Source organism: Caloenas nicobarica, chromosome 5 (genome assembly GCF_036013445.1).
Source record: "Caloenas nicobarica isolate bCalNic1 chromosome 5, bCalNic1.hap1, whole genome shotgun sequence".
NCBI lineage: Eukaryota > Metazoa > Chordata > Aves > Columbiformes > Columbidae > Caloenas > Caloenas nicobarica.
Genome location: NC_088249.1, coordinates 61,201,953 through 61,215,058, shown reverse-complemented (window position 1 = coordinate 61,215,058; position 13,106 = coordinate 61,201,953). Strand labels below are relative to the sequence as shown.

Sequence of the window (13,106 nt, the reverse complement as noted above, 5' to 3'; positions counted from 1 at the left end):
AACCCACTATTGCTGAATTCTCCTTTTACGGCAAGTGGCCGGTGTGCAAGATTTCCTTTACATTCACTTTGGCCAGACAGTAAAAGACACAAATTTTAATACCTAACACCCAGGCATTAAAAATGTATTAATGAAACTATTTTAGAAACTATAAATATATATACCTTAAAACAAATGCGTCCTCTTATCAGTCCGTAAGGAACAGGTCCATAGCACCTGGAGTCTGTAGAATTCCTGAGATTATCACCTTCTAACCAAACATGTCCTTTAGGCACCTATGATTAAGAAAGATTGAAATGTAAAAAGAAAACAGAATAGAATGGTATTAAGCATAGTTTGCTGTATAATACGTTTTCTGATTTCTATGTTCTGTATTTCATGATTGTATAATGAACTAATTTTTTATTAAATCTAATAAGACAGTGCCAGATTTGGAGGGATGAGGAGGAGTGCTCCAAAGTATCTGTTCTATCATGTGCTCAAAAAACAATGGTTTGCAACAAAAAATCCAAAATGAAGATGTAAGAGGTTAGACCAATGTGACAGGGTCATTAATTTAATAGACTTCAAAAGAGGTCATTAGGATGTTGACTGAAAATCTGCCCTCCTGTCGCAGTAACAGCATGAACAGGGCAGCCACACACTCATCAACATCCTGGGGCCAGCACCAAGGCCAGACCTGTTAGTAGATTCATGATGAACTAACTGGTAATTGATTGTGACATCAATTACGAATAATCTCATCATTTTATCGGAGTAGGCTTGTCAAAGTTCTAATTAAGATCACAGTTCATTCTATGTGCAGGCAGAATCCACAACACATTATATTGTAATAATGATGATCACAAAACAGCAAATCCCTTTTTATAATTTGAAAATTAATGATGGTGACCTTATACTATATGACAAAGACCTTTCATTGCCTATATATATTGTGCATTAACTCTATATTACGTACCACAGATAAGTGGCATTCACAGACTGACTCCATGACAAAATGAAAAACAGCAACATAGCTGTATTAGTTACCTAAATAAGAGTATAAAGTTTTCATATATGACAAAGTTGCTACTGTAAGTGTTTAAGATTTCCTCTTGGAATATAAAGCATTATGGTTTAAAAAAAAATCAGATATAAATAACCTCTATACAAGTTACCAAATAAAAAAACCTTAATAATTATTTTTCTAATCTGGTTTTGTTTCTGAAATTCCAAACCAGGCTGAAAATGTAAAAGTAGCAATATATTCTCAATCTATATAATCTTAAATATAGACTTTAACATACCTTTTTTTCAAAACCAAATATGTACTCGAAACATTACTATGCCCACAATTCAGAGAAAAATGTATGGAAACAAAAGAAGAAAAACCCAATTTCAAATGAAACTCAGAGTTTGAGCAGAATAAACAATGTTTTAGAAATAAACCACATGGACTCATAAACATAATAGCCTACATCTACAGAATTCAAGGATAACAGACTAAACAAAATAAAATGCCACTCTAGTAGTAAAGTCTGGATGTAAACCATGAAGAATATAGCCAGGTCCCCCAGACAAACATCTGAGGAAGATGCAGTTGAAGTTGTTGGAACTGTGAGGTCTCTGCCAAGGTAACACTTGCTGGGAACCTTGTCTTTAAGAAGCCGTTTAGGCTCTGGCTTAGTCGCGCTCCCGCCTGCCTTCCCAGAGCAGGGCCCGAGGACGGCACCCTGTGCCAAACGTCTAAGCCATGGATCAACAGCCAAAGTTTGTCTCTGACCACGGCAAAAAGGGATGCTCATCATGGAAAGCACACGTGAGCCTGTCCATCTTCTCCCAATCAGCCCGTGTTTCTCTGGTCCCCAGGCCAGAGCATGCGCAGTCCTGCCTCATCATCGCAGAATCCATACGTGGAGCTGCAGACCAGCAATATGTCTAAACCCCTTTGAAACCTACTGGTACTATCTCCTTCCACAGTCCCCTGTGAAGGAGTGCCAACTTTTTTGTTTTAAACTGATCTGCTGGTTCTGTCAAGGTCTTTTACTTCTTGTTCTCCCAGTCCTTAGCACAGGAATTCAATGCTCGGCTTCTCTGCCACCTTTCTCATTTTAGAGGCTTTTCAAACTGCTGGCATGTGGGTAGCAGACACTGGAACAGGCTGCCCAGGGAGGTTGTGGAGTCTTCTTCTCAGGAGACATTCAAACCTGCCTGGACACCTTCCTGTGTAACCTCATCTGGGTGTTCCTGCTCCGGCGGGGGGATTGGACTGGATGAGCTTTCGAGGTCCCTTCCAATCCCTGACATTGTGTGATTCTGTGAAGGCCAGTTGGCTGCAGGCAGGTGGCTCTGGTCCTCCTCCCACCCAAGCAGCTTTGCAAACGAAACAACCAACCCGCAGTCAATTTAAAATACATAAATTTTAAAAAAACTCTATCCAGAGTCAAATGACTTGTGTAGAATATATTATACATCTCATCACATATGGACAGTTGTTTTTGATAGGTCTCCATTTGCAAATGTACTGACATCTGTTATTTTCCTCACATTCTGTGGTATACAGCCTATTTAGAATGTCCAGCAGCAACTGTTAGGTTAGTTGGATTTTCATCTTCGCTTATTCACTGTGTACGCACCTAAAGCCATCGCTGTGTCCACACCCGAGTTTGGTTTTCAGGTGCATGTTACAAAGCAAAGCAGCGTTCTGACCTTTCTGGTGCAAACTCACTTGTCCAGCGTCCACCAGAACTACAAATCAGACATCAAATTGCTGACATTCTGAAAGACTATCTCAGCAAATATACTAAAAGGAGAAGCACGAATTACTATGAAAGGAAGATCTTGCTAACGAAATAAAAAAGCAAACCCACATTAACATTTCACATTTCTGGAAAAGCGTCAGTTTTTGCGATGTGCTGCTGTTTCACACCAGGACACCACCAGCTCCCCTTCTACTTCACTGGTTCCCGCACCTTCTCACTTTCACCCATTCATGGGCAGAACATGAAGCTCATCTGTTACTATGTGAAATAAGGACCCACTCATAGCACAAATATATCTAAACACTTCTTATACCTTCCCATCTTTCTTCCATGCTCCAAAACAAAAAAGAAATAAAGTGCTTTTGCTACCTGTCACCTATCAGTTACTACTTCTAATACTACTACTAAATACTTGCCTAAACAAAATGGGTTTAGTTTGCATTCCAGATAGAACATTTGCAATAAAGTATGTTCCTGTATCCTGAAATTCACCACTTATGGTAACTTTCGTAGTCATACCATGGAAGGTATGACAGGACCCTATACCTCTAAATTTGTCATTAAAAGTACTGTCACAATGTATGATTCATCTAGAGATAATACAGTATAATACCTTTGTATGGTGCCTGTCCATCATCTAGGCACTTCACTACAACCTAGAATTAAGAGAAGCAATAAAAATCACATGAATTACATGAAAATGTAAAACCAAATACCAGTGACAGGCCATAATCATTAATTAAAAAAAGTTGTTTACACCCCTTTCAAATAAAGGCTAAAGCCAGAATCCTTCAAGGGTTTATGCACCAAGATATTTCTAGACCACACCACTCTGATTTCAGTGGTCTTACACATATTGAGTAAAGTTAACTTTGAGTATCAACCTTTGCAGAATCAGGACCCAATCTGAAACACCTCAGAGCTATGCAAGCGCAGTAGCTGGGCATAAGTTACCTTTTTAACCAAAGAAAAAAATAACTACTGAAAACTTGTAGTAACAAATGCCTCGGCAACCCTTGTGCCTCTGGTTTTGTGCGGATTATCTGCGGATTGATTTCCAAGGAGCAGCAGTTCTCAGGCAGAACCGGTTATCTGGGGTGCAGCTCATATGCATGAGAATACAGGACCCGGATCAGACACACGACTCATCCCCCGTCTGCCTTCCAGGGCTCTGAGGGCTCTTGTACAGAAACAGACAGATCAGAAAAGCAAAATTATCATTTAGAACAACTGAGCTTGTAGCAGTAACTCCGTTTCAGCTCAAATAAGCATCTTTCACTGCAACAAACTGGCTAAATTCTCAGGGCTGTTGTCATTTCCTTAGCGGTTTAGTTAAGTGGCAGAAGTGAAGTACAGCTCAGGTATTTGATGCACTTGCTAGCATAAAATATTACATAAATGTGGAAGGGCTGGGGGAATCAACAAAGAATTATATTCTTTTGGACTTTTTACATGACACCAAAGTTTGAGTAACCTCACTAACTTCAAAACCAAGAGATGACATGCTCTAGGATGCACATTAGCTGGCATACTAGAAAACTAACAGACTGCAAATAAGACTAAGAGATTAAATTACCTGCCTCAAAAACATCCCCAAACCCAACGAAATGATAATAGGCTTTTGTCATTTGGGTTGTTTTTTCTGGTTTGGTGGGTTTTTTCGTTTTGTGATTTTGGGCAGGTACTAAAGATGAAGAAATATGGATTTTTAATAAATAAATGGAGAATTATAAACATGAATCTCTCACTACCTCTCCTTTTGGAATTCCAAGCGGTCTGTGTCTGTCAGAGAACATCGGCATGTACAATCAGCTGGGAGCAGATGAAGTTTGAACTTTGGTAAGGTCACAGGTATTCACATCACATTCACATCCAGCAATATCAAAGTTTCCAACTTAAGAACAACTTTAAATCATTCCCATCTTTTCTTTTCAGTCCAGAGGTTCCTTCTTGAGCTATGATAAGAACTAATCTCAGTGCTGGACAAAAGAATAAAGTCTGCAAGTTCTCATCTATCCCTACTAAGGTCTATTTAAGTGCCTCCTACTTTGGTACAAGCAACAAATGTAATTGCTTCATGGCCTGCGGGTGTTCACTTAACAAAAGAAGCTTTTGTGAATAAACCACAGGTGTTACCTTTCTTGATTAAAGTGAAATATGATGAAAGAATCCACTATATCAGATGACAAATTTACTAAATACTGATTAAATTGCCTTATTTAAGTAAATTGCATCTAGTTAGGATAAAATATACACCATAGAAATGCAGGAGTTAGTTTTATCACTCTATACTTAAAGTCTCATATAACTATTCCTTAATCTTTTATTTATTAATTCAGGACCAAGAGTGAATAATGCTTAACAGATACTCTTTTTTAATGATCCAGTTGCTCTAGGCACCATTTCTGTAGGCTTATTGTAAATGTTGTTTATATTAAGGCTACCACCTATATCAAACCCAACAATATTAATTAGCTCAATATTTTCAAAGTCAGCAATAAGCATTTACATTTCCTTTTTGTGCTGGAAAAAGCTATGAAATGGTAACAGCCACAATGGAGCATTAACAGTACAGCAGATTGTAAATTGACATATTCTAAGTATCACTTAAAGGCTGAATTACCTGGAATTTAATACTTCTTAAAATAATAAAACAGACTGAATTTACATTAAATTCATAGGTACTTCCAAACAGTTTAGCATTTTCCTTTTATTTATTGAACAGTTTAAGATGCTTATGAATAAGACGTGATGTACGTGGCCCAGTTTGTTCAAATACACATATTAAAAGAGAATACGTAATGACCTTGGTCCAGACAACAAAAAAATGACAATGAAACACTAATAGGTTTTTATACAGAAATTAGATTCACTGTAATGAAATATTTATATTATGAATTCAATCTCTATATAAAGAGCCATTGGTTGTTTTAATAGAAAATTTATTAAAATATATATGAAGACTTGTCCACCTTGAAGTTTTGAAGTCAGTTATGAATCAATATTAAAATCACATAACCTTCACTGGTAGCAATGTTAAATCACATACTACAAGGAAACCAGGGTATATTAACTTAGATCACTGTTACAGTTATCTGCCAAAGCATTAATTGGTTATCTGAATGTTTGTTTGTTTTCTGACCATTATTGCTCCTTCTAAACCGTGTGTAACGCACAAATAGCTACTGCTCTTCCTGAGCTTACTTATGTGGAACTTCAAAGGTTTGATCACTGCACTCACTGCTCCATGGGAATGGTCACAGAATTTTCACATTAGAAATATCATTACTAGTCAAATGAAGAAAATATATACTTTCTCTCAGGATCACTTGTTGGCTGTTGCAAAAGTTTCCAACTGCGTTAAATAATAATTCAAACACTTCCATGCATTGTTTACTTCTATAAATATTCTCATTCACTATTCGGATCTACAGCATGTTGTTAAATATGCTGATCTGAATCAGCCTGAAAAGCTATATATCGAATTCTAAAAATCTCTAGTGGCAACTGTATTTTATGTATTATCAGCCATCACTCCTTTTCTAAAAATATTATCAGTTAAAATTAAAACTTAAAATTAGTAACATTAATAAAACCTATGAGCGAATATTACTGTAATGAAACATAATGCCCAGATTTTGGACACACTTTTTACAACCTCTCTCTTTGCATAAAAGCAATGGTTCTCTTTTGAAAACAAAATCACTTTGCTTTAAGTAGTGAAAAAATATCTGAGCTTTTTAATCCACTACAGTTTTGAAATTTTCATCTTTTATAGATGTTCATAGGCCAAAACTTAAAAAAAAAAATCTCCTAGCTACATTTAGGAACTCCTGAAGAAAAAAAAATCAAAATATTTCTGTGATTCATCAGTCCAGACTATTATCAGCTTTCTTGATCTATAGAAGATCGATATTTTGGAGGAAAATATTGATTACAAAGCCAGCAAAGATTACTTAGCAGTTTGCATACACTTTTCTCACAGCAGTCATTAAGAAGGATTTGATTCTTCTCTTTTCCAGAAAACAGATGATGTAACAGGGTGACCCTAAAGTGCAGGTTTAAGAACAAAAATCCTACAGGTTCAAATCCCAACTGGAATTTACTGGTTGAAACAGAAAACCCATTACCATTACTGGTGTGCCCTGGACAAAGGCAAACCTGTACAGATGTAGCTATTGAGCCTGGTAGCAACAATGGCCGATAAATACCCTGAGTGGGGTTAAGGAATCAAAAGTATCGTCTGCCAGCTCAGGCACAGTGACCTGGATCTCTGCTCATCCATCCAAGGCCTCAGCTCTGCGCAATTTGATGGTTTATGACAGTCAGGAGGATTTAGCTAGTACGTATAGAGGAGGAAAAAAATGAAATAGGTCCTTCATTCTGATGTGAAGCTGATGTAGGCAGACTAAAACTTGTGCTCAAAATCTTCACCGAGTCCTCAAGTAGTTGGTTTCATCATCCTGAGCAGCTTCCTAGAAGTTATTAGTGAACTCAGTGCAGAGGAATAACAGAATAATAAACCCCAGAAGGTTCCAACTGATCTGACCAGTACAGCCCAGACTCTATTCCACAGAGGAAAAGCATCTAGTGCTATGAAGTCGAATGAGTGATCTTGAAACAACTTTCCCTCAAATCAACAAGGAGATTTTTTTTTATGGTTTTTCCTTCAGGACTGAATTGGCTGAACAGAAGAACCAGGGCAAGGTGTCAGAGCCTGGGTAGTGCTGTCCCCAGCCTGGCGTGGCTGGGCCCGCACTCGAGACCAGCTGATACGGGGCAGATGTCTCGTCTCGATTCATCCAGGAGCTGCGTTTGAGCTGAGCCTCTCGCTGCTGGGCCCTGCCCGAGCTACGGTGCAGACACGTCCATGTCCAGCCACCCACCTCCCCGATCCCACGGACACCAGGACAGGCTGTGCTGAGTGGTACCAGTGCTGCTGGGTCAAGTCTTGGCAATCCTACATTCCTGAAACATCAGCAACAAAACTGCACAGGTAAAAAGATTGATCCACTTGAGCAGAAGAAACCCTGGGAACATTGGGAAGTAGATTGATACATTTTTGGGGGGTTTCTTTTCCCTTGAATAATTTAGTTTTGACAAATCGGAATTTTGCTTTAAAATTACTTCTCAAAAGAATTCAAGATTAGCTCCAGCGATAAACTGGGATATAGAGGGATCTGCAAACTGAACAAATCTGCAAACTAAACAAATACATGAAATCAGTTCTCCTTTCCCACCATTTATCATACCTGCAGCTTAAAATTATGGCATAACTTTCTCTCATGCCTCTCGAATGCTAGAACTAAGGAGAAGAGTAGGATATTTCCTTTTTCCTGAGCAGCAACTATAAAAACTTAGATGGTGATCAAAATACTGAACCAGGAGTGTAAACTAGCTATTAAGATACTAAGGACAAAGGAAAAAGAACTAGTGTTTTGAGAACTTTATTTTTAATTGCTATTTAGTATATTTTGAAGAGACTATCCAATGGTATTGAGCGCTCTGAAATATCAAACCACTCTTCAGTGCCTTACGTTGTGCATCCAAAGTCTGTAGTACTGTCTAGTGATTAAAATATTGCGTTGTTTACATTAACATCATTACATTATTCTTGGTACCCACATAATATTCTTACTGCATTTGACAAGGACTGTTTAAGAGTTAATAGCGCTGCATGAGGCCACTTCTCTCATCTGCAAACACAGTAAGATGCATTATCGTGGGAATTATGTTAGCTCTGGAGTTAACCACAGGATGAAGAGATGCCATCTCCGCAATGAACCTCGTTTTAGCACAAGGTAAACATACTTCCCCCACATCAGCGAGTCTCGCAGCATTAGTGGTGTGTTGTGATTGATCATCGGCAGTGTTGCTGAGATATGGATTTGTATCTCAGCTTTTTATCACTGTTACTTGCAAAAGGCAGTTCCTTATTTACAGACTCTGGCTGTATTAAGTGACATTATTAGGTACTACTTTTGTTTAAGTGACACAAAGGCTTAGCATATTGGTAGTTTATGACATACAAGCTGTTTTAATCCGATGACTTACCCTCACTTTTTCAATTTGTAAATAGGAGCTGCAGCACAAGAACATATGGTACTAAAGAAATTAAAGCTAAAGTAAATGGCATTAAACCAAATTCAAATATAACAACAGAATACTCAATCTGAATTATAAACCTGGATCTGTATTAAGACTTTTAAAAACAGGAAATAAAATCCTGAATATGAAAATTAACCTTTCAGGTGTTTTTTTTTTTTTTAAAAGACCATTTCAGGCATTTACTGTGATTGAGTAATTGCCTTACTAACACTCATTATTGAGATCTTACAGTTAAATGAATAAATCAGTAAAGATGATTTTTAATAACTGAACCTTAGCCTGACTACCACATTACTAAAAATGATAACTATTGCTTCTGATACAGGAAAAATATGTTATGCATTCTTAAATGTTTATTACAGGAAATACACTTGCTTATATCTACAAACACCATCATTGAGCACAAAACCAAAAAACAGCCCAGCAAAACTACCAGCCCAGTGCTCACATTCCATACCAAAGATCAATAAAAAGGCAGTGCAAAGAAATATTACATTTTTCTAACTTTGTAATACTATAACAGCTTACTCAAAGAAGGAATTTCCTTGTCCTTTTCATGTAAATAGGAAGATTCCGCTCATTCTGCAGATAAGCTCCAGCCTCTGGCATACGAAGCATCATGTACCATAAGGGGTCCACAGCAAAGATGTTCCTAATGTACTTAGATTTTAACTTAAGCACATGCTTAATTTATACCAATCAGTTTGATATGTAGGGTTGGTTGCATCGGCTTGTAATTCAACGATGACTCCATCAAAGACAGTTTTCTGGTATAGCCTTATACTTGGAGCACTCTGACACAAATAATTTTTCTCATATGATGTATTACTTCACCTAAGTACAGCAGCAAAAGTATTTTTATAACACTATAAAGACTTGCACATAACTGCCACAGTTATACTGCATTTCTATGCAACTGAAATATCTCTTTTCAGAACAACTTATTTAACTTCTGTATGATTTTTGTGAATTATTTTTTATTTTTATTATAGCTTGGAAGGCTGGTTTATTGTTTTGTTGGGTTTTGGTTTTTGCTTGTTTGTTTGTTTTTTAATCTACAGGTGTCTACTTGGTTTTCTGCAGCAATAAAGTATCTCATCTGTGTAATTTTACAGAGAGCAAGTTGTAAACAGAGTTGTCCATTTTCACATCTATATATAAGCCATCCTGAGAAGGATATTCATGAATGAAACAGGATTTGAAACAGGATCCGATTTTAGCACTCTCTTAGGCTTCAGAATGAGAGTCATGTATGATAGTGCTTCCAAACACAAAAATCCCTAACTCAAAATCTAAAATACGCCAACACTGACACAGTAAATGCAGACTAAGCACGATTCCTACTAAGATGACTATAAGGATTCTCCTTTTGAGGTGACGAGAAGGAGCAGCTTAGGGGTGGTTTCCCCCCTCAGCCGTGCTCAGTATGTTTGTTGTACATTATTCTGACATCTCCAACAACTTGCAAACTCATCATATCTAACCGTTAGTTGGCAAACACCGGCAAAGAATGAGACAGAGGTTCGAATACCGAATTCGACAATATTTCTGGCATCTGATACTTTACTGGACTGTGGAAGTTTGCAAACATGACAACTATTCACTATCAGTCCCTACAGCAGAGAGAAGGCAGTCAAGGAAAGCTGGGCATTTCACTGATATAAAAACAATCAATCCCCTGAGTCTCCACACTTTTGAGTCACTGCCTTCAAGTACCACTCAGAGACTTCTCAGGTTAAAAAAAGCAATTAGTAGCCTAATACAAACACCGCTACTCAAGGCAATGTCCAGGCTTTGCTCCCTTGAGAAGTGCCTGCGGTTGTACCGTTCTCTGGCAGCCCGACAGCCCCGTTTGCACTGCTGGCCCTTTGGGATCCCGGCCAAGGCCGTTCCGCAGAGTTTTGACAGTATTTTTTTTTCAAAAACTCAACTCCAGGCTCTCAGGGAAGTACCAACAAAACAAACAGCCAGTTCTCTGTACATCTGCAGCTGCTATTTGCTTTGAAGAATTTTGTGTTTGAATTAAAAGTTGGTACACAGTGGTTCACTAAAATAGAGAATCTGAATAGACAGTCCCCTAAACACAGACACATATCACTTTCTCCCTCCCCAAGAACAATTTACTTAGTGAGTAATCCAGTGTAAATTATGAGCATAAAGTGCAGATGCCTATGTTGAGAATATACTCTTCTGTAAAGGAAGTGTCCCCTGAACAGATGGAAAGATCTACCTCTTCAACAACCACTAAAGATAGGAGGAAAACAGATAGGCACTAACAAATGAAAGCATTTCCATTTAGATAATTTCTCCCCCTAGATACAAGCGATGATGTAAGAACTAAGAAAGCTTGCATGTCACTTTTCTGTATTGCCACACATTAGCCTTTACGAAAAACATACACAGGAAAACAAGAAGTGGACCCTGCATCCCTCAGCCTCTCATTCTCCTTACATTTTATATTAAAATTGAAGACAAAAAATCTTATGCCGAGGGCAGAAATTGTTCTGCTGAATATTCATTTTATCACCTCAGGGTTTCCAGAAAGGCTGACATCCTCTTAAGTACAAACCTTTCCTAAACTTCCCTTCCAAGACTCAGACAAGTGAGGAAGATGCTCAGAGGAATTCAGTTTGCATCGTCCAGCAGCGTACACAGAATTCAGGTTTCCATTACTGGTCAGTCTGCTCTGGGAAACTCATATTTCCTCTAAATTACTACTCCCATAGGAGCTGGAAAATTTCTTCAGCTTGGTAAGAAAGGTTGGTCAGAGTTGTTTGGTTGGGTTTTTTCCTTGATTAATTAGTAACACAATTTGATCAATGGAAAAAAAAAATGCCCTGTCTTCCCCTTCAAAACCTAACAGAGCTCCCTCTTTCTGTCCAGGGGTGACAGTAGTGTGACAGAAGCTCCCATGGCACTTGATCAGAAGGGCAGATTAGAGGGGGGAGCCAGAAATGTCTTGCCTTGGCGCTGGAGTGAAAGAAACAACAAATTCAACTCCTCAGAACAGGGTATGAGTGGTGTCCTTACCTTCTGGTTCTAGGTCTTGACTAAATCCAGACACCAAATCTAGACACAACATTGCCAAGAATTTTGTCATTGGTTTTAGTGAGGAAAGACTCCAGCTGCTGAATATAAAAGAAGCAAGGGTACCTGAAGGGCTGCTGCTGACGCTGGTTGTCCCCATGGTAGCTAAACTCTTTAAAGGATTTTTCTATCATACATGGTACCTGGCTGCAAGGAGAGTTCCATGAAATTCTCCACCTTCACAGCACAGGACTTAAGCCATGGGCCTCACAGAAATTCTTTTTATGGTAATTGTGAGGGTGAAGTGGATATGAAAAAGCAACAGAATATTTTCCTTTAAAAATTCAAAACACCTGTGCAAAACCTGATGTCTCCACAAGGTGCTGAACAGAGGTACTGGTCAAACATGCAATTTCTCATCATTTTTCTAATGATAGCCTAAAAAAGAAGTTGCTGAAAACATGTTGTCACAAATCTTTCTGAACTTCTTTAAGCCTGTCTGCACAAAAGACAAGTAAGCATTAAGAATATTTTTTCCTTTTTATTTCATCTTGTTACCTGACTTTTTAGACAGGTACTGTCTAAAAGTACTACTTTTCCAACCATACTCAGAAAGCTTAAAATTTTGTTTTATTGAAATAGAGAGATACACTAAAGTATAATTTTGAAAGCAAAATCCTCAAAACTATTGCAAAGACAAGCTTTTTCACTTCTTACTGTTTAAAATACAGAGCAGTTTTGCCTTAAGACCTTGAGTCTGCCATCGGTACTGCACTTTGTGCTGAGAATTTTAGCATCTTCCACCAGAGAAGAAGACCTAAGCAAAGGGCAGACCAAAATATCATCTGCCTATACTTCCTACAGAGACAAAAGACACCAAGAATGACAGCTTGCCATAAACAGAGTTTACAACATTTTACTGTACATACAGAAGAAGAAAGAATAACTTACGAACATGATACTTTATGATGACACTGAAATACTGCAAATCCTTTACAAACTACCAAGCTTACTTAAGTAAGCATTAATTTACAAAACAAGAAACTCTAATACTTACATAGCTGTGACTCTTAAGGAAATCTGAAGGGTTGCTTGTGCAGACTTTATCCCCTTCCAAGCCAATTACTCTTTTACAGATATTTGATTTGGGGTCATTTGGGCTTTTCACAATTACAATATCTCCTCTGAGAGGAAAAAAACAGAAACAAAAACAAACAGAAGAACTCTGAG

The 13,106-nt window shown here is 37.9% G+C and overlaps 1 protein-coding gene across 1 annotated transcript in view; it reads right to left on the bottom strand.

Annotated features, from left to right (window-relative positions):
* The window catches only part of IMMP1L (inner mitochondrial membrane peptidase subunit 1), a 35,646-nt gene that overhangs the window by 4,910 nt on the left and 17,630 nt on the right, over positions 1-13,106 (bottom strand). Inside the window, exons 4-5 of the mRNA XM_065636594.1 lie at positions 12,934-13,060; positions 165-275 (exon numbers count right to left, since the gene is read on the bottom strand). Coding sequence (XP_065492666.1) covers positions 165-275; positions 12,934-13,060 — 238 coding nt within the window. The remainder of the gene's footprint in view (positions 1-164; positions 276-12,933; positions 13,061-13,106) is intronic.